This window comes from Abramis brama, assembly GCF_963993115.1.
Source record: "Abramis brama genome assembly, chromosome: 1".
Taxonomy (NCBI): domain Eukaryota; kingdom Metazoa; phylum Chordata; class Actinopteri; order Cypriniformes; family Leuciscidae; genus Abramis; species Abramis brama.
In genome coordinates this window covers 32,586,213-32,607,596 of record NC_139963.1, presented here as the reverse complement: position 1 = coordinate 32,607,596, position 21,384 = coordinate 32,586,213, and the positions used below count along the sequence as shown (strand labels likewise).

The 21,384-nt window shown below is 37.4% G+C and overlaps 1 protein-coding gene and 1 long non-coding RNA gene across 3 annotated transcripts in view; both read left to right on the top strand.

The window, feature by feature from the left end:
• The first annotated feature begins 4,836 nt into the window (after nt 1–4,836).
• LOC311068141 lies at nt 4,837–7,780 on the top strand. 2 transcript variants are annotated; one of them, XR_014603340.1, is made up of 4 exons: nt 4,837–5,125; nt 6,159–6,224; nt 6,553–6,655; nt 7,472–7,780. It is a non-coding gene; the product is annotated as an uncharacterized lncRNA (long non-coding RNA). The 2 variants fall into 2 exon arrangements; XR_014603341.1 differs by lacking the exons at nt 4,837–5,125; nt 6,159–6,224 and adding an exon at nt 6,331–6,426.
• A 2,340-nt stretch (nt 7,781–10,120) lies between these two features.
• The window catches only part of septin9a (septin 9a), an 88,622-nt gene continuing 77,358 nt past the window's right edge, over nt 10,121–21,384 (top strand). Inside the window, exons 1-2 of the mRNA XM_084124820.1 lie at nt 10,121–10,383; nt 19,361–19,438. Of these exons, the coding sequence (XP_083980946.1) occupies nt 10,359–10,383; nt 19,361–19,438 (103 nt within the window). The 5' untranslated portion in view covers nt 10,121–10,358. The remainder of the gene's footprint in view (nt 10,384–19,360; nt 19,439–21,384) is intronic.

The following is a 21,384-nucleotide window of genomic DNA, read 5'->3' as shown; positions in this document are numbered from 1 at the left end:
TTTTTTACAGTCTATGGTATCGACCAATCAGCGTGTTGTCAAGGCAGAATTTCAGGCACGACCAATCATATTAAACAGACACACAGCGAATAGAATAGAACAGAATGAGGCATTTATATAGTGCTTTCATATGTACTACTGTACAACCAAAGCACTTTTACAATCATATGGGGATCTCTCCTCAACCACCACCAGTGTGGAGCATCCACTTGGATGATGCGACGGCAGCCACAGTACAACGGCGCCAGTGCGCTCACCACACACCAGCTATAGGTGGAGAGAGGAGAGAGAGTGATAGAGCCAATTCAATGTAAGGGGATTATTAGGAGGCCATGATTGGTAAGGGCCAATGGGTGGAATGTGGCCAGGACACCGGGGTTACACCCCTACTCTTTACAAGAAATGCCATGGGATTTTTAATGACCACAGAGAGTCAGGACCTCGGTTTTACATCTCATCCGAAGGACGGTGCTCTTTGACAGTATCCACCTTTTTCCTGGTTAGAGAATTTGATCAGAGTCCCATGATTCATAGCGGGTTTGAACCGGAAGTCGGATCCTCCGGATAAGGATGCAGTTCGGTTGGATTTATTTTGAAGAAATGGAAAGAGCAAACATACACTTTCTTTGGAGGGTGTTTTACGTTCCTCATTGGCATGGAGTGCAAAGCATAGGGCGATGGACACAGACAATTTCTTCGAAGTTGTTGGTGTTCGAAGCAGGATGTTTCCGACAAAATCTTACATTTTCTTGAATTGTTCTGGCAGCCAACAACGGCACAAGTTGAACTTGAGCTCATGTTAACAACATTTAAACACAACTTATTCTAATCAATGTAATGTTGTCATTACACTCTGTTGATATCATGGTACGTTAGCAACTTAGCAAGTAGAGGTTAGCCACTGAACAGGAAACACAATACCAGAAAGTGGAAGTAGGTCAGCACCCATTGGTTGCTGGAGAAACAGGCGGATAGTGTCCCTGTTACTACACTGGGGCATTAGGACCCACACAGACCAGGGTGAGCGCTCCCTGCTGGCACCTAACACCTCCTCCAGCAGCAACCTGGTTTTCTCAGGTCTCCCATCCAGGTACTAACCAGGCTCAGCCCTGCTTAGCTTCAGTGGACAACCAGTCTTGGGCTACAGGGTGATATGGCTGCTGGCAAATCATTTAAATAACTTGACATTTTGAGTTCATAACACTAATCCGAAAGATTTTTGCTGCCAAATGAGTACATTACACACAACTGTTTAATTTTTGATGCAAAAACTTGATATTGTAACTAATGTTAAGTTATGATAACTTGATTTCTTTATTAATGACAACATTGGGGTTTACAACAGTGAAAAGCTTTGTTTTTGACAGCATAACAAGATCTGCTGTGATGTAGTACAGCCTTTCTCAATTGTTTACTGAAACCCATTAACCAAAATCCTATAGCGTTTCAAACCATTTTACAAAACTTTAAAGATAAACTCTCAATTTTACAGCAGTTGCATGTTCCTATACACTGTAAAATCCAACAGTGGTTCTAACTAAAACTTTTTAGTTAACTTTACTTAATTTCTTAACTTAATTGTAAAAATCTGGTAATCTTTACTATTCACATACTGTACGATGCTTTATTTACTCAGAAAACCCAAGTTAAGATTAATTGATTGGTTTGAGTGTGGTTTTTGAGGTGGGGAAATTCTTAATGGACCTTTCACTCATTTCCTCCAGTTCTGCAGTTATTTTGTTTGCATTCACTCATTTCCCAAAGTCATCTTGAATGTTGAATTGTCAATACAACTGAAAAATTTAAGAGAACATAACATAAGTTGACATCATAAATTGATTTAGATTTTCTTAAAATATTTTTAGTCACCATTATGGCGATTAGTGATCCCTTTGGTTGGGCACTTGGAACATAATATACTTTATTGTAATTCTCTTCCTATTGATGCAGTGATGCAACAAGAAATAATTTTTTTTGGTGTCAAAGAAAGAGAAGTTATACACTATGTGTGTATACTGTATATACTGTATATATATATATATATATATATATATATATATATAGTGTGTGTGTGTGAGAGAGAATGAATGATGTATAACGTAACTCGTGTCAATTAATGATCTTTTATAATTTTGTTGCTAACACTTCTGTCCTAAACACCTTGTGAAACAGTTAATTGGGTTTATATAATGTCTCTATATTTGTGACAATCTTGTTATTGATCATGCTTGAGTCACACAGACTTCATCATTCAGCATGCAAAACACAACCATGGTAACAATTACATTTCATTATCAAATTATCAAGTGCTATCTACAGTTATTTTTTAGAACTCTTGTGTTAGTGAAGTATACTAACTAAGCATTTGTCAGTACCACATACTATTCCTATTTCACTTTACTTGCTTTCGGTTTCCTGATATTTTCCTAGTAATGTGAACTCTAATGAGAAGTTAACACAACTAAGGTGATATCAGGTAAAATGGGCCATCAGGTAAAATGGGCCATTTAAGGTTTGGGGGTTCCAGCCCCTCTGGAATTTAGAGCCAATGACTACAAAGGATTTCAAACTGTTGTCATAACTGTGCTTGACAAGTAACAGGTGATTTGATTGGTTTATGGTTGCTATGGTGGGCGGGGCAATAATTCTTATCAAGACTGCACTAGAAAGCTGCATGGTAAGTAGCCTGGCATACCAAATCTAACTAAACTATTAAGGATGATAAATCTATAAAAAACCAAACATGCACATAAAAAACTATGCATAATATCTGTCTTGATGGCAACAATCAGAAATAATGTTCTCAGTTTGGTATAGGAACATATTTTTTGAAAAAGTGATGTTTTTCTTGGCGGCCCAATTTACCTTAACCCACTGAGGTAAAATGGGCCACATGGTTTCAGCTAAAATGGGCCATCATCTGTGTCACTCACAAACACACATACACATGTGTTTGAGTGTGTGTGTGAGTGCGTGTGTGAGGGTCACACACACACACACACACTCACCATGACCCCCCCCCCCCCCAACAGTAATAATGGTAGTAGATATTTTATTTACAGTGAGTATGGCAAACGAGAAGGAAGCGAGAGGACAGGAGAGAGGGAGAAGGAAAGAGAGAGGAAGTGAGAGGAGGAGGAAGGATGAGAGAGGAGACAAGCAGAGGAGACGGGAAGTGAGAGAACAGGTGAGGAGAAAGGAATGCAGAGGAAATGAGAGGAGACAGAAAGAGAGAAAAGCAAGGACCAGAGAGGAAAGGATACAAAGATAAAACAGGGAGGGAAAGTAAGGCCAAACAACTACAATCTGTGGAAAGAGGAGAGGATGAAGGGGGCCTTAGATGAATACAGGGAGGGAGTGAAGAAAGGAATTACAGTGAGTGTGCACCTCTTATCACGAGCATGGGGTGTGCCGCGATCCACACTGCAAAGACGCATCAGTGGAAAGGTGACTGGCAGTGAACATGCGTCAGGGCGGAAGCCCTACCTTCCAGAGGAGGCAGAAAGGGAGCTTGCTGCTACCCTCAAGAACTTGGCACAGAGGGGGTTTCCCTTCACAAAACGTGATGTACAGCAAGTGGCCTTTGATTTTGCAGCCAAGAACAACATATCTGGTTTCTCCAAGACAGCAGGGAGGGCCGGATATTACTGGTTTCAGAACTTTCTAAAGCGCAACCCAGAGCTTGGGATGCGCAAGCCAGAGGTCCTGTCTGCAGCACGGGCTGCTGGACTCAACAAAGAGGTGGTTAGCCAGTGGTTTAACCAGTATGAGAGCCTTTTGGTCGAGCTGGGTATTGAGGGCACACCGTCACATATATGGAACTGTGACGAGTCTGGGCTTCAGGACCAGTTTAGTTCGACAAAGGTTGTTGGACAGGTTGGCCAGCCATGTGTGGAGGTGTGTGCCGGAGAGAAGGGGGAGACAACGACTTGTCTGGCAGCGTTCAATGCAGAAGGCACATACAGTCGAACGATGATTATTTTTAAGGGGAAGCGTGTTCGTTCTGAGTGGCTACAGGGATGCCCGGAGAACACCAGCGTAAGGTGTTCAGACAATGGCTGGATTACCTCTGACCTCTTTCTGGAGTGGGGTCAAATGTTCATTCAGTCCCTCCCCAGGGATGACCCCAGGCCCCACCTTCTCCTCCTTGACGGCCACAGTAGCCACGTCTATAACCTGGAGTTTATTAAGCTACTGAAGAGCAAGAATGTGCACATCATGTGTTACCCTGCCCACACAACCCATGCGCTGCAACCGGCGGACAAGGCCCTCTTCAAGAGTCTAAAACACCACTGGGACCAGGAAGGGAGGAAGTGGACGAGGATGATGGCTGGGCAGAAGCTGTCAAGGATGGAGTTCTTCGCGGTGTTCAGCAGGGCTTGGACAAAGGCTGCCACTATTGAAAATGCCCAGGCAGGGTTCCGGGGGACAGGGATGTTCCCTCTCAATAAAGATATTCTCCCTGAGACTGCTTTTGCCCCCAGCAAGACCACCGAAAGAGTGCTACCATCCACTCTACCAACCCCGCCCACAAGGCTGCAGTGTCTCTTACCCCCGCCCACAAGACCAGAGTCTCTCCCACCCCAGCCCACTGGACCATGGTCGCCCCTGCTGACCTTGACCCACTCTGCCCGCCAGCCATCAGCCCTGCTCTCTGGACATCAGCCCTCCCAGCCGCCAGCCAGACCTCAGTCGCCTGCCGATCCGCCAGCCAGACCTCAGTCCTCTGCTTCCCTGACACCCCTGCTACCTGCTACCACTGTACTTTAATTTAGTCCCTAATCATATAAAATGTACACCAAATAATCATTCTATTTCTTACAATAACATACACTGTAAAAAATCCAACTTGCAAATTGTTAACTCAGTTTAAAATTTTAAGTTGAGTGGGCAAATTTTTTACTGCAATGTTGAGTTTACTTATAAAAACTATTTAACTGCAAGTGCACTACTATTTTGTCCAATGAACACAAACAATTAAGTTGAGAAAACTTAATATTTTGATTTCATAGTTCGAACGTTTAACTTCCCGTCATCGCGCATGCGCAGTCTGTCTCGCTGTACGTTACTTGGGGTTTCCTCCTCCAACCACGCTATCGAAGGGACTGGATTTCATCTGATTGCGGTAAGTTTTCTTTAAGCTTTATTAATGAAAATAGGCTATAAATTGCACACATATGTTGATAAAATATAGTATTATGTTAAAAGATATATTTCGTGGTGACGATAAATTTCTATTGTTAGAGATTATCCACGTAGCACATTGCTACTTAACGTGCTAACGTTACCCAGACTATAACGTTAGAGTGAGGAAACATGCTTGAAAAAGAAGGACAAGGACGTGCATGGTGTTTAAAAGATGTTAAAAATGTTAAGCTCAGTAAGTCGTGAATAAAGACTTAAATGCGGTGCTTGCGCTGATTGAGAGACAGAAAGCCGCTTCTCTCGGACTCGGACAGAATCTGAGTGCGAATTCAGCTATCTTTCGTGGCGTATTGCGATTTAATAATGACATACACATACAATTATGTCAATAACAAAAAACAAAACAAAAAAAGTATTCAAGTAAACACAGTCGGCAATGTCTTAAGTGAACATAACCAATTTGGTGAAACCTAGATGTTTCAGTATTAGATCCATGGGCTCTTAAAGTGACCGCAGTCCGTTCAATTTAATTTCAAGTTTATTTGTCACGTAGGCTATACAAATTTCAGTTACAATTTGTACATGCTTAGGTTGAGGCTCAGTCATTCTACAGTAGTGCAATATAATTAAATACAATACAATTTAGAGGAAAATTGTATAATAGAAGCCTATGCAAAACTAATGTGTTATGTTAAAAATATGTATGTTAGCTTTGCATATCAAATAATAGAATGGGTAGTATGTGTGCGGTATGTTTTAAAGTGAATAGGATAAAAATATTGTGTATCCTTAAACAAATATTAGGCTAAATCCTTAATGTTAATCAATTAACAAAAGACAAAATCGCTGTAAATACAGTGAAAACTATGCATTGATTCTTTTTCACATTTGAATATTCATTTTCTGTATTATTTTTGCTACATGTTAAATTAACCTACTGTAACTGATTTTTTTGTTGTTGTTTTGTTTAATAAAATTATGTATCTTTGTTCTGTTGTATTTGTCCTTTTTAGACTAAAGAACATCAGTGCAGTGACAAGATCCTTGGATGTGCTAAAACAGTGGCCTTTATTGATCAGGTGAGTTGAACTGAATTTACTTACTGTTTCTTACTGTTTCAACAAGGTTTTTTTTTTTTTTTTTTTTATGCTCTGCTCTCTGCTGAGTATTACAGTATCACACAAACTGATCCGAAGAGCACCTTTTTCTCTTAGTTAAATTAATACACATCTAGTTGTACAGAGCAAGTGGTGGAGATGAAGATCCTCACTTGATCATCAAGTAATTATTTTGCATGTGATCATATCTCTCTGGTTAAAGGCTGAATGGTGCCATCTCTTTTTCAAGGTAATTCCCATGCTTCACTTTGTATATAACTTGTTCCGTATTTGTTTTTCTGTCTTTCAGACACAGAAACTCCAATGTGCTTCCTCAAAGAAAGTCTACAACTCTTAAAGGTCTGCCTTTGTTTATGAGGGAAAAGTCTGGAAACATCCTGAAGACTTGCCTGGTAAGAAGATCATCAGCATATACACTCACACCTGATATATTTCACCTATTTACCAGATGCTGTTAAGAGATAGGTTTTGTGTGATATACAAAACTTATCATCAACAGACAAAGTCATGGTAAAAATTACTTTATTAAATAATTGTAGTTGAAACTTTCTCAGTGATCAGTTTGACTTCATCTGATAGCACAAATTCAACAAGTTGTTATTTTACCAAAGCAAAGACAGTGGAAAATTACTGCTTCACAACACTGTCCGGAGACATTCCCTCTGATATCTAACCTGTTAAAACAATACAGTGCACAATCATAAGGTTAAACAGTAATGTAGCAATAGCAGAGTAAATAAAATTAATATAATATGAAAGAATATGAATATAGGAGATATAAACAAGAAAAGGCAGCATGAAAGTAATCCATGTGACTCTAGTGATTTAAACCAATCTTCACTGATGCAATATGACCAGTTTTAGGTGATGAACAGAATGTGTGCCTTAATACATGTACGATTTTGGGTGACCTAAAATAACTAAACTAAAAAAAGCATTAAATCAGAATGGCCGTGGATTCTGCTGTGGACGAGTGCCACAGGCAATCACATCAATGCTGATATGGCATTGTTTGGAGTTGGGAAAATGTTTTCCGTTTATCAGTTTTAGCTCTATGGCTGAATTTGAACATGCTTAAAAAACATGACCACCTTTACTTTTCAAGTGAAGTTACATGAGCAGACCTTTAGGAACACTCTGTGGTCTAACATAATTCAATAAAATAAAAAAATGACCCTAATTTTATGCTGATTTATTTTCTACTGCAGGACACAGAGCCAGAAGACATTCACAAGGGGAGAAGATGAGGACCTTAACTATCGTTGAAGATGATGTTGCCACTATCCACTCAAACCCAAATATAAGGTGCCTCTCTGTAGTACTATAAGAGCAGTTTGGGCCAGATAATGTGCAAGACCTTTGCCACAGTTGTTACTCTCCTCTTTGGCTTGATTTATGGCCCCAATGTTAACTATTCTAAAGCATTAAAATACACCAGTAGTAACTGGTTAAGAAAAAAATTGTTTAGTTTGTTTAGAAAAAAAACGTTTATTTATCTTGACCTAAAGTGCTCCGCAAGGCAGAGTCCAAGTAGCTGCAATCCATATGGATAATTGTAAGGTTGAGCATTTATTTATTCCAGTTTGTACTCTAATTTTGTGCATAGTCTTTTTTTTTTCTTTTTTTTTATAAATCTTGAAGAGTGGAATAGAACTTCATCACCTTAAAATATGTGTACCTAATGCAAATAGAAAATGTGTTGTTTTGCAGAATATTTGTCAATAAATAAGTTCTGTAATGATAGCAATGTCTTTTGTATTGTGTTGTATTTACAGTATGGTTTACTCCCTGCATTTGGATTCTTAATGTGAAGGCTATACAAGTATCTGGGTGAGATATTTGAAAAAGTTGAATCAACTTAAAAAAGTAAAAAATTGAATCAACTTAAAAAAGTGAAGCAACCAGCTGCAAAGCTTTTTTGAGTTTACTGAACTTCAGGACCTCTGTAGTTGTGCTTACTCGTTTCTTTGAGTTGGACTGGTAGTTGGATGAACTTCGACCACTGAAGTTGAGTAAACTCAAAAATGCTTTGCAGCTGGTTGCTTCACTTTTTTAAGTTTACTCAACTTTTTATTTTTTACAGTGTAGGATATTTTTGTTATTTTCTTTCTGTTCAGTCTGTGAGATCGGTCACATTCACTGACTTGATCTCAGTGCCGCAAAGGGAAAGGGCCATCAGAAAGAGAGTGAAGCCACCATCATATAACCTCACAAGTGAGCAACACATTGAATATATTAAAACAAAAAAGTCATCCAGCAAGCAACCAGCCAAGCAAGCCAGCAAGTACCCGGGCAAGCAAGCAACCAAAAGGGAAAAAAAAGCAGGGCAAGAGAAGCAAATCACCTTGCAAAGCCTGCAACACCCACTATGGTGACCCAAATGACCCTAAGGCTACTGAGGAATGGGTAAAATGTGATCCATGTTCTGCCTGGTTTCATGAGAGCTGTGGTGAAGAGAATGGTATCTGTGATGACGATGGTTTCATTTGCAAAGACTGTGTTTGAAAAATGTTTTCATCACACACACACAAATCAGTTATCAATTTTGAATGTGAATTTTTGTAATTTGCACATTTCGTTCTAAATGTGTTGTTCACACACACACACACACACACACACCACTGACATCAGTTCACTGATCTATGCTGTTCCAAATTTTTTAATTGCACATTTGAATATGTGGGTTTGCACCCAAAATGTTTTTTGTTTTTTTAATGGCACATATGAATATGTTTGTTTAATGCAGTTTAAATGTTATGTGGCTGTATAAGCAGTTGTGTTTTAAAATTGATGATAAATTACTATTTCCCTTTGCAGTTTGACTGGCCCATTGTACCTGAAACAGCTGGCCCATTTTACCTGAAACTGCTCATGCAAAAAAAGTTGGCACAACTGATGTTTCAAGAACTGTAGGGCCTAATTAATTATATTTTATTACATAATTTCAACACAAAATTATCAAAAACAGTCATTATTAATCTTTAAAACACATGGAATAGGCATATATGGTATTTTGTATTATTGTCCCAAACGATTTACCAAAAAGTGGCCCAATTTAGCTGATATCACCCTAATGATTTTGATTCAAGAGTTCTTGAGTATACTTGATTAACAAGTTTTCTATACAAATGTTATTAAGTTGTGCCAACTAAAAATTAATACACTACTTTACTTGGAAATTTTAAGGCAATCGGTTTCCTCACTTTTTCTAAGTAAGGTCAACTTATTACATTTTAGGGGCTATTAGTAGTTTTGAAACAAATGTGTTTTTGATAGCAATTGTTTTGTATGTTGTTTCAAACACCTACGTCACAGTCCTTCGAACTAAAATTTCAATATTACATTTTTTACACTGAAATACATTCAGACTCAACTATACTGAATGTAGATCTAAACCAAAGGTTTGAAGAAGGTTACTTCTTGTAAATGTCATGGGGAAAGTTGTTTTAAATCTTAAAAATCTATACAATTTAGTAGCCTAATAGCCTATTTTCTGGCCCGAAATATATTATGATATTTTTGTAAGATGCCTTTTAGATTTTTTGCTGTTTCCTGAATTGTTTATCATTATTGTTTACTGTTTTTATGACTTTGCTGTTGCCGCTTTTTTAACCGTATTAAAAGTATGTGGAAGCGAAAGCTATTAAAGCGTGCACTTAGAGAAATGCATAGCCTATCAGTTAAACTAGGCTACTATAAAATGTATGTAGCCTACATTTTCCTTTTATAGACATTCTAATTTTATCCTAAAACCCTGTTTAAAAAAACATCAGCACGTTATTTGTCAAGAAGCCAACAAACAATTCCAGCGTCAAACCTTCAGGTGTCCTATCTCTATCCCTAAGGCGGAGTTATCCACAGGTGTGCGCGCGCGTGTGTGTGGACAGGTAAAGCTGGAGGTGTATAGAAGTTTAGTTCTAACCGATTTAGTTAGTTCAGTGAAAGGACGAATTATACACACATTTTGATCGTGATTCATGTGCTTTGCGGAGTGCCAGAGAGAAATTCTACCCAACGATCGAACATATTTCAGATGTTGCAATCTCAGATAAGGACCTAGATTAAAGTTGAAATTCTCAGGACAAAAAGGACCCGATGAACATGAAGAAAACATATTCTGGTGAGTACAGGACCACCGAAAGTTGCGCGTCAACTGACAACGGATGTGATATCTGCTCTCATAAAATAGCTGTTAATCTAGAGACCACTTTATGTAAAAGTGAAAGCAAACTTGAAAAGTTCATTTGTGCTGTGATATCCTCTTTTTTTTTTCTATTTTAAACAATCGATTTACTTACACAACATGTATGCAACTTATTAAAATTCATTGTAGGCAAACATCTAAAAACTTATCTTATGATTTTATAAACAATTTTAAAATAGGCATAGTAGGCTAATTCGTAGGCACAATTAACCGATTAACTGAAAAATTATCTCTCATAATTTCAATTAACTAAGTTTTCGCTCACGTGCTGTGTATCTTTCTTCAGGGTTAGTTAGATTATTATTAGGCTACTGAATTTATACTTTTTTAGATAAACATCAACAGTAGGCCCTACCTACTTTATGACAAACGTTGGGTTCTTGCACAATTATTTATTAGGTTCTTTCCTTGAGAATGTCGTACGTTTTGTATTGTGTCAAAATTAATTAAGTTAGCCAAAGTTAGCGCAGTTAGCCAAATGTAATTAGTCAGTGTCAACGTAGGCTACGTGTATCGCCCACACTGATCGCAATTATAAATGCAAGCATCATGCTGTTGTTGGTATGGTTACCATCTCTAATGAACGCGACTTCTGTTAGGCAAGTGAAACATTCGAGTGAAAATACGCACACTGACTAACCAACCTAATTTTATGATTTTATGATGAAACATTTGAAAACCCTTTGAAGAAAAAAACTGTCTAACCCCATCTTTGGGGGTTGTCTGACACCTCCAAATCCACCATATTTTCACCCTAAATTAGTTTTGTTTTTTGTTTTTTTAAAGCATTTTATATTTTTTTCTTGTACATAAAGAGATGTATTTATAATGTGAGTGATTTTTAGTAGTCTACTTTTATAAAGTGACCCTAAAAAGAAAGAAGTCCCTTACCCATAGAAAACCATTTCCACTGTCGGGCCAGTGCGAGCCAGGGCTTTCAATGGGCCGGGCTGGCCTAATAGGCACGGACCTGTAGCACCAAGCCCAAAACCACCCTGCGTTTCCACTGTCGGGCTAGAAGCTCCACAGTGCTTCACTAAAACCTGCCCGTAACATGCCTCTCTGGAACAACGTCACACAAATTTCACCAACAAATGGAAGTTTTATCAGAAAACTAATCAGAAAGAAATCACTGGAAACTAGATAGCACATGTACGTCTGCAAGACGTCTGTTAAAGATCACTTCATCTGGAAAGCACCTACTGTTTACTAACATCTGATAGATGTCTTTAAGATGTCAGTTTTACATACATTCTAAATCATAAACATCTTAAAGACATTTTCTAACGTCTATTTGACATCTGACAGGAAGCTTATATGAGGTATGTATTGCAGATGAGCGAAACACTCTGCACATCAAATCCGTGTCTCTGTGATGTGTGCTATCAGGGTAGCGAGATCGCAAAACAAACATTATAAAAGTGGCCGTTTGTTGGCATTTTTGTTGTTTACTTAAGTAATACCCTGATCATAATGAATTAATTTGTGTCAAGATTGCACATTAGTCACACAGAAATCAAGTGGTATTTACTGTTATTTTACAAAAGAGAGAGGACACACGTGCTTACAAGTAGGCCTACTTTCTTATTGTAATCACAATTAGAAAGAATGATAATTTCTACAAATTTTCCACCAAAAATACAACCTGAGGAGCTTTAGCACTCTCTCCAGTGACAGTCCCAATACAGTTATATTTTCAGTCAGAGAAACAGAGGAAGCTCCCGAAAAACCGGAGTTACTTTATTTTATGACATATGCAGAGCTAAATATGGATATCAGAAAGTCCGGTATAAAGAGACGAGACGGAACGACAGATAAAATAAATACACGATTGTGATAGCCTATATGATTTGTCTGATTTCTTCAAGCGGTCGTATTTACCATGTTTACTGTGGTAATGGTTAGCTTGCATAGTTTTTTGCATTTCATATAAACATTTCCGCTTTATAGGATGATCAGAATCCACATCGGATCACAAACAGAAGTTATCACAAACACTCGCCATTGGCTGAAAGTGAGTTTTGAGCTAAAATGATTTTAGAAGTCTTTAATGCTAAAAGTAGTATATTAAATAACCCATGGCACTGGCCGATCAAGCCCCGGAAGTGACAGTGGAAACGCGACTGGCCCTGGCACGCACTAGCATGTCCGCTTTTGCCCTGACAGTGGAAACTATTAAGGCTGGTTCGAGTCTTCTCACAACCAACTTTTTGTCCAAAAAATCCTCAATTGTGTGGTTTCATTACGATTATTTTACTGTTCCCGGAGCCCGCACAATCCCAAATCGTTCACTGTAAACCTGAATAAGTTAGCAGAACTCAAAAAATTTAAGTCAATCGATTGCCTCAAAATTTTTAAGTTTTGAAATTCAAAGTTTAAGTAAGCAGAACTGGCAGATTTTAAGTTTGTACTTAAACATTTCAAGTTAAGAACAATTAAAATCAGAGTATACTATTTCATATATTTAACTTAAAACCTTCATGTAATCTCAATGTGAACACTTTCATTAGTAATAACTTATAGTTTTAACAAGCTAGTTTGCTAACATACTATTATGTTATCATGTTAACAATAGTATGTTATACAGCACTGCATGAGTGCAACAATATAAAGATTTTATTTGCTCTCAAATCAAGCCGCATGCACCACTTGTCACCATGATGGTAACTATCCTAAAACCAACATTAACAGAAATTCTTCTAAATTAGCATAACAAAACATTAATCAATACTCAATCTCCCACAAATTTTTTTTAAATTAAATTAAATTTAATCTTGCACAAAAAACCCCCATTATATTACACTTAATTTTAGCATTTACTCTCCCATTCAAGTGCCATCGGCAAAGCATGCTGGGAAATAGACATCCCAGCCGTTTCAGTTAAACGTTAAAAAAAAGTTTGTTTAAATTAAAATAAATCATTTCATAAAACTCAAAACAATGAAACAGTTCAGTTTACTTAAAATATATCAGTTCTGTGAACTTGAAAGAAAAAGAAAGTGCTAAATACTCATAAAAGTTAATTTGACTGAACTAATTAGTTTAATTTAAGTTTGTCCTACTCAAACCAATTAATTATTTTGAGCATTAGGGTTTACAGTGAATATCAAACATGTTAGATTTTGAGGACTCTTGAGCCAATGAGAACGAGCAAGCTTCAATGATTGGATGTTGCCTGCTTCTATAGCTGAAACTTGGCAGCCACAAATTTCCCACAAAAGTGGAGTATTGACAAAGAAGATCACCCATATTATTTTTTTCTCCTTTGTTTTTCATCCAGTAAAACAAAACTCACGCCATGATAACCTGTTGACGATGCGTCGATTGTCCTCCATTTGTTTTTCTTCTTAAGTCACATTTGATCTCGCAAGTCTCCATGAGATTTCGTCTCAATGTAAAAATGTTACTACAGTCGACAGGTGTGTAATCTCGCGGTCCAGACGAATCTTCTAGCGTGTGCATTCGGAGGATTATAATGCTTAAAATCGGATGAAACTGCCCTTATGTCTGTGGACTCCCACAGTTTTAAAATCGGTTAAGATTTTAAAATCGTCTAGTGTCCCAGGCCTAAGGGAGATCATCACATCAACTCATTTGTGTGACCATATTTACTGGACATGCTAGATTCCCTGTATTACAGTGCCAGTGGCAAACATTCATTGCTTGTTCCCAGAGTTTTAACTTCACCATTTCCCCTTCGTTGTGTAACGGAGCCTGCGGCTCTACATAGAGCTCTTCCATTGAGAACAGCCGCATGTTTCTTCCCTATAATCTTGACAAACTCATAAGCCGAACTCTCTGTGTACACAATGATTTGGCAGGAATGTAGTGTTTCCTCAGGCCTGCCAAAGTCATTGTCACTGCACACCCAACTCCTAGCACACACATGTTGGATCATGTAATCAGTCAGTCCTTTTTCTCCTTATTTCTCTGGCAGCACACAGTGTATGTAATCTCATTCAGAGAATATCCCTCAGGTACAACTTTGGCCCCCACTCCAAGAACAATGATAGTTCACCCAAAAATAAAAATTCTGTCATCATTTACTCACCCTCTTGTTGTTTCTAAAGAAAAGAAACTTTAAAAACTTATTGTTTTTAAAGAATGTTTCAACTGCTTTTGCCCATTGAAGGAATCATAATGGTGTCAAACAACAACAACATGGAACTACATGAGAGGGAGTACATTATGACAGAGTATTATTATTTTTGGCTGAAGTATCACTTAAAAGTCATAAGCACTTCAAGTTTGTTTTTATTGATTTACATATTTCAAAGATTATGAAACACTTTGTATTGAGTGTGCACACGTAACACACCCTAAGCACTTGAGGTAAATCAGTAACTCACAATGAAAAGTAATCAAACACTAACACAATAAGACTCCACTAGACATGTTCACGCATACAGGGCGTAAATCACACAGATCATTTATTAATTATGACTCACTGTCAGCTCTTTCTGCAACAGTTTAATGCTTGGATGCACTTATGATTCCTGTTAGGAGTCATTTTGTACCTCCATTTTGTTTAGTGGACACAGTTAAGTGTGAAGATCATCGGCAAAAACTGAATTTCTACATGTTGGATTGAATGCAATACTTCCATGTGGAATTCTGTAAGGTTTCATGCAAAAAAATGTCTCCCATGTCTTTGAGCGGATGAATGAATCTCTTTGTTAATCCTTTATTTTGGATCATTGCCCAACAGAGATTACTGAGGCAATAGAGACTCTGCACTATAGCACATATTTTTTATCAGTTTCTGGCTCCTTTTCCTTCACTGCCTCCCTCCCCTTTCCTGACCTGCCCTGTCATCACAGTCGAGCTGACAGGTGAGTCAGCGGCAACACGAATCTCCCGTAAAATTAACCCAGGCTTTGAAATTCCTCTCCTCTTCGGAGGCATGTCGACTTGGAAGGTTGATCACAGTCATTTTCAGGACCATGTCACACATTTCACATGTGCTAGAATGTTTCTTTTGACAGCACTTGACTTGACACTGAAACTGACAGATGGTTTGGTCTTTTCCTACCTCCTCCATGTTTCACTGCTTCTGTCTCTGTCACTCAAGACTGTTAGCTTAGTGATTACTGAATGCGGACACAGGAATGTCGTGGATTGATAATGGCCACTTCATCTTGCAGGGTGTGTATGGCTAAGAATCAGGAGAGCGGAGTTAAAGATTACCTACAGTCACTGTCACATGTCCTGCAAGGCTACAGATTTCTGCTAGCATATAGAACTGCAAAAATAATGATTGTATCCAAACTAAACTCCCCCTGTCTGTCACTGGTCAAAGACATAAAACCGCCCCAAACTCTCAACATTGGTTGAGCTGGTGTTGTTACGCCAGGCTGGACTGGATGTTTAAAAACAGAGTGACGTTTTGATAGCACCACATATTTATAGTGATTACATTTTTCAGGGGAATCAACTACAGTTTTTTTTTTTACTTATACAATAATTGTGGGATGGATGAATTTTTTAACAGAAAGAAATTACACACCTAAAGTCACTGTGAAATCAAAATTGACAACTCCTATTTTTATGGAATATTGCCGCAATTATTATGAATGACTTATCCATGTAAAACATTTTTTTAAATTCATGTACCCTTGTAATCTTTAATCAAAATAACTTCCCCTCCCTCTTCCAGCAACATCTCTTCTCTTCTCTGATGACGTGTTTACTGGCACGAGGGCGGGACAACCTGTCACTCACATGACATCACAGCAATAGCAAAACCACAACCATCCATCAATCCAACCATTTCACCATTTCCTCACAATAGGGAAGAAAATGCAATCGCAACTTCCGCTTCATGCCGACTTTAAGCTTTAAAGCTTAGATTAAACATCTCTAAGCTGCTCACATTGTATTTATAGCAATTTCGTCCTGTTCTTTCTTGATGTGTTTAATTAGAATACTGGTCTATAGAGGAAAATAAAAGGCATGGTTTGGTTCAACTTGTTTTTAAACTTGAAGTGGTTATGTTTTCTTCCATATTCTTTATGGTTGTGATACAGGATGTCTAAACATATGCAATATTTGAAACATGTAATAATAATCAAAATTAAACTATTATTTCCCTTCATATAGGGTTTTACCCAATTAATTTTTTTTTTGAATGGCAGCAATATATATATATATATATAATCCACATTTGAGCGTATGTATGTGGCAATGCTGGCCTGTTTAGTCATGTCCCATGCAATGTTATGCGAAGGGACCCCTCATATTTACACAGAAAACAACCCAAATGATCTCGCCCTTTCTTATCTCTGTAGTGTGTCAATAAAACTGAGGACATTTTCAGCCACTTCATAACATTTGAATTTTGCCAGCTTTTCACAGAACTCACTCTGACGGAATGATATACATTGTACCTGGTACATAATTCCTGTCACCCAGCCTTTTTACCTCCATTGTTTTAATATTTCCTGTACTTTGTGGCCTATTGCGTTTCAACACCATTATGCTTTTATCTTTGGACTTGCTAAGTAGGGTCTCAGAGGGCTTGATGGGAAAAACAGTTGTAATAAATTTTTTTTACAGACAGTCTGAAATGTACTGTATAAAGGTGCCAGATTATGCAGTGTTTTACAAACCAATAAAAGAACCTTAAAGTCAATCCTTTGATGAATTGGTAACCAATGTAATTCCATGAAACCCGGTGTAATATGCTCTCTCCTTTTTAATTTCACTAGTACTCTGGCTGCTGCATTTTGTATCCATTGGAACTTCACTATAGAACCCTTAGGCAAGCCAGTATACATATCATTACAATAATCAAGATGAGAAAAGATAAAAGCATAAATAAGTTCTTAGCATCATCCAGAAATAAAAAAGGACGAATATTAGCAATGTTTCTCAGATGATAAAAGCACTTTTAGTCACTTGATGAAAATGAGACTTAAAACTCAGGTCACAGCCCAAAATGACACACAGGTTCTTTACTTATTTCTTAGATTGTATATTTTTATGTTATTTTAATGTTAATTTTGTTCATGTATGTGAAAAAAAAAACTAATTACTAAATCATTACATTATCTAAAAAATAAATAAAAGTACAGACAGCTTGAGTTTATAATGCACAATTAACGAAAAGATCAGGTGATGCATTAGAAAAGGTTAGGTTTACCAAAGCACTGAATGTGAAATGTTTCTGGGCTTGACTGATTTAGTCTGAACCAGTGACGTAGTGGTGGATAATAGTATGAGGGCACTGTTTTTCTGAAGAAGTCTATTTTTATCTGTTAAACTTGCACAAGAGTGATGTGTTATTAAAGCTAATGACCCTATCTCTACTTTTGCATTTTGTTGTATCTGTGATGCATGCAGCTAACAACTGTTGAGATTTCTTATCAGTCTTTAACAGACATGCCTGTTGATTTTTTATTGGTGCCAGAATATTCAACCACAGAGGCAATAGACAGATTCATCTGCAGGAAGAGACTCATCAGAGTTTCAGGAAAGAGTCTCTGGGGATTTGCGTGAAACGATAAATAAACCTGCACATCTGAAAGGAAACAAATGCCTTGTCACCTGTTAAACAGAAATAATTGGTATGCGTGTAGGAACTGGCGTAGAGTGGTTTCATTGTTTCCTATGTTAGCGGCACACAGGAAATTCACACAACGCTCAACACGTCTTAGCTTTTTCTTTGTCACAAACTTCTTGGAATCAGCAAAAAAATCTGTCCTGTATATTCACACAGAGACTGTGGTATCTCTCAGTGATACATTCAGATGAAATGGCCAGTTGAAACCCTTTCAACCCTTTAAGAAAAGTTTTTTTGAAGTTAAACTTTTTTTGAACCTAACTAAAGACGTGTGTTTTTTACTTGTATCATTATTATATATTTTTTTTGTATAGTTCTCATTAAAATTTCTGTAACATAATGCGTTTTATTACAGCCATCATAAATTAAAGTGATTGTAACAAATGCTACCACAATTACAGTAATGAGAACAAGACTTACAATTGATACGATGATTTACGGTTATAAGAATTAGGAGTTAAAATGTACTTATCATGAAAGTAAACAAGTTTTATTTCATTATTTATTTTGATTTTGAGGTTAAATATCTTCTGGACGTGTTGGCCCACTTATGGAAAGGCATGATCAGATTTACCAGTAGCATTGCACATCTCAGACGTACAGCATGACCTACATTACAGTTCAAACCTGTGCAAACGAGTTTGGCCTTTACAGTTTGACCTTTTGAGTCATCTCTGTATCTCACTGGCGTGAGATATAAACACTGTCACATCGCAAAACTCCATATTGAATCACTTTTTTGTAAGATGTCTGATACTTCACCATGTCTGATAAGTCACCATGAAATCAAAATTGACAATTGTAATTTTTTTATGGGATATTGCAAAATTTACTATAAATGATTTATCCGTGGACATCATGTTTTGTAATTCATGTGCCCTCATAATATTTCATCAAAATAACTTCCCTTGCCTCTTGCAGCAACATCTCTTCTCTTCTCTGATCACATCACAGCAATTGCAAACCACAACCATCCAGTTAATTCTGATGGACAAAATCAAGTCCCACACTATGTTTTTTCTTGTTCGAGAAGCTGTTTCACTTGAATATCAGTCATAATAGAGAGGAAAAGACAATCGCAACTTCCGTTTCATGCTGACTTTAATCCTGCTGATCTTAAGGGTTCTATTGCCAGCCTAGATTTCATAAGACAGCAGCGTTTGATCCGTCTCTGTGTTTGTGACCCATCTGACTTTATTTTACAGACACATGCAGCCCTTAATTGAGCGGGCCGAGCTTTAATGCTCTGATGTCTTTTCCCAACACACTATATCCTTCCTCCTAAGCAGGTCATTCTGACACGTGTTTCTATTATGTCTTCTGTGCTGACAGGCATTGCGAGGTCCACCAGTGGCAGGCTGAGGAGGCCAGAGAGAGGAGAGGCAACAAGTCCTACTGGTACTGGTACTGGTAAGTGTTCACATTCACACATAAGTAGTTTCACCAAAAAATGGGCCACAGATCAGATCTGATCTGATCTGATCTGATCTGATCTGTGGACAGGAGGAAAAAAACCTGTTAAATGCAAATAATAAAATGCAACTATACAATTATGTATAGTAAAATTCGTTAGCTTTTAAAAGGAGGAGGAACCTCTGTTGTTGATGATGACAAATGCTGTGCGTCCAATTAAACTGTAGAGTACGTTGGATGAAGCAGCTAAATCAGGCAGATGCCAACCATGGACAAACCTATCCAAGAAAAAAATGTGATCCAGACTACATGGGTTTGCTGCAAGAATAAATATGGTTTACGCATTATGCTGATCACAGTTTGTTTAATGTGGTGTATTAGCGGCTGTTATCTTTTCAACTATTAAAATGTAAAAGATGTTTGAAAGCCAATTATGTTAGTTATTCATTCAAAATAAAAAATATTAGATAATAGATATTAATACTAATAATAATATTTTGTATTTTTTTATTAGTTTTATTATTATTACTGCACACAACACATACAAAATAAAGTGTATACTGTGTGTATGCGTTGGTAAAAGGATCCACTGCATTGGACATTATGATTTGAATTATGATTGACAATGCTTGTAACTTAAAAACACAGCTGTTCATGGAGTGCTCAGAGATAGACTACAGTTAATGGAAATCTGTCATGACTCGTAAGGCATTTAGTTTGTGTCACGTGTTCATGTGTTCCAATTCATGTGTGTAGTTTTGCTGTCTGTGTGTTAATTAGCTCTCCATTCCCTACCTGTTTGTCTCCTTGGTTACAGATTTGATTAGAGGCCTTAGTTCAGGTGTCTTGTTTGCTAGTCTCATTAGTTCCTCTGTTTGTGGTGTACTTAAGCCCTGTGTATAGTCCTGTCTAGTTGTCTGTCTATGTTGTTATATACTTGGTTGTTCTGTTTGTGTTTTTGAAGTTCTCATTTGAAAGCCACCAGTGATTGAACGATAAACAATTTTTGGAACCATGGTGGATATCAAATTGACGTCCAGTGTAATATGGATCTTGAAGCAAAACCAGTAGAGAATCAGTGTTTAAGAGTCATAGGCTACTGATCTAAATTAATGATAAATAGACCTAAATGTGTTTTTGTAAAGTGTAATTGAGTTTTTAAATGTGTGTGTGCCCGTGTTTGGAGGGTAGTGGTTAAAGCAGCTGTCTATTTGGTTTGTTTTCTTTGTAAGAAGGTTATATATATATATATTTAGAGAGGGAGAAAACCACAAAGAGCGGTTGTTGTGCATCTATTGCCATGATCTCAGGAAGCGCTCTCTCGCCTGTGTGTGTATGTGTTATCTCACCACTGAAGCATCCTCTCTCAGCTGGAAACGCAGGCTGCTTTTGCAATGTCAGCACGTCTGCATATGGGGGCTGGTTGAAGATCCAGAGATCTGCCTGACAGACTTCACGAACAAAACATACACATAAACACATGCTCATGAATGACGCACACAAGAGAAAGAATGCTAATTAAAGCAAATTCTGTTTGTGTGCTGTCCAGGCAGTCGCAAATTTCAAACCTGTTTTACTCTTACATAAAACTTAAAACAGATTTCTCCAAACTGTGTATGTGTGGTTACAGGTATGTGTGCATGTGCTTGTTTTTTTATTGGGTGTTCTAATGTGTGTCAGCCATCAGAAAACATAAAAAAGAACTTTTTAGAGAAGCATAAAAGTAACCGTAATACTAATAACTTTTATTTTGGGGATATTTAATTTTATTCTATCAATCAATAAATTCCACTAGAAACAAACTTTGTTGTATTATTTTATTTTAATACTGTGAAGCTGCTTTGATACAATCTGTATTGTGAAAAGCGCTATACAAAAATATACTTAATAAAAAAAATCCAGTCTTATTTAAGTTATAATTTTTTGTTATTTTAATGTAGTGT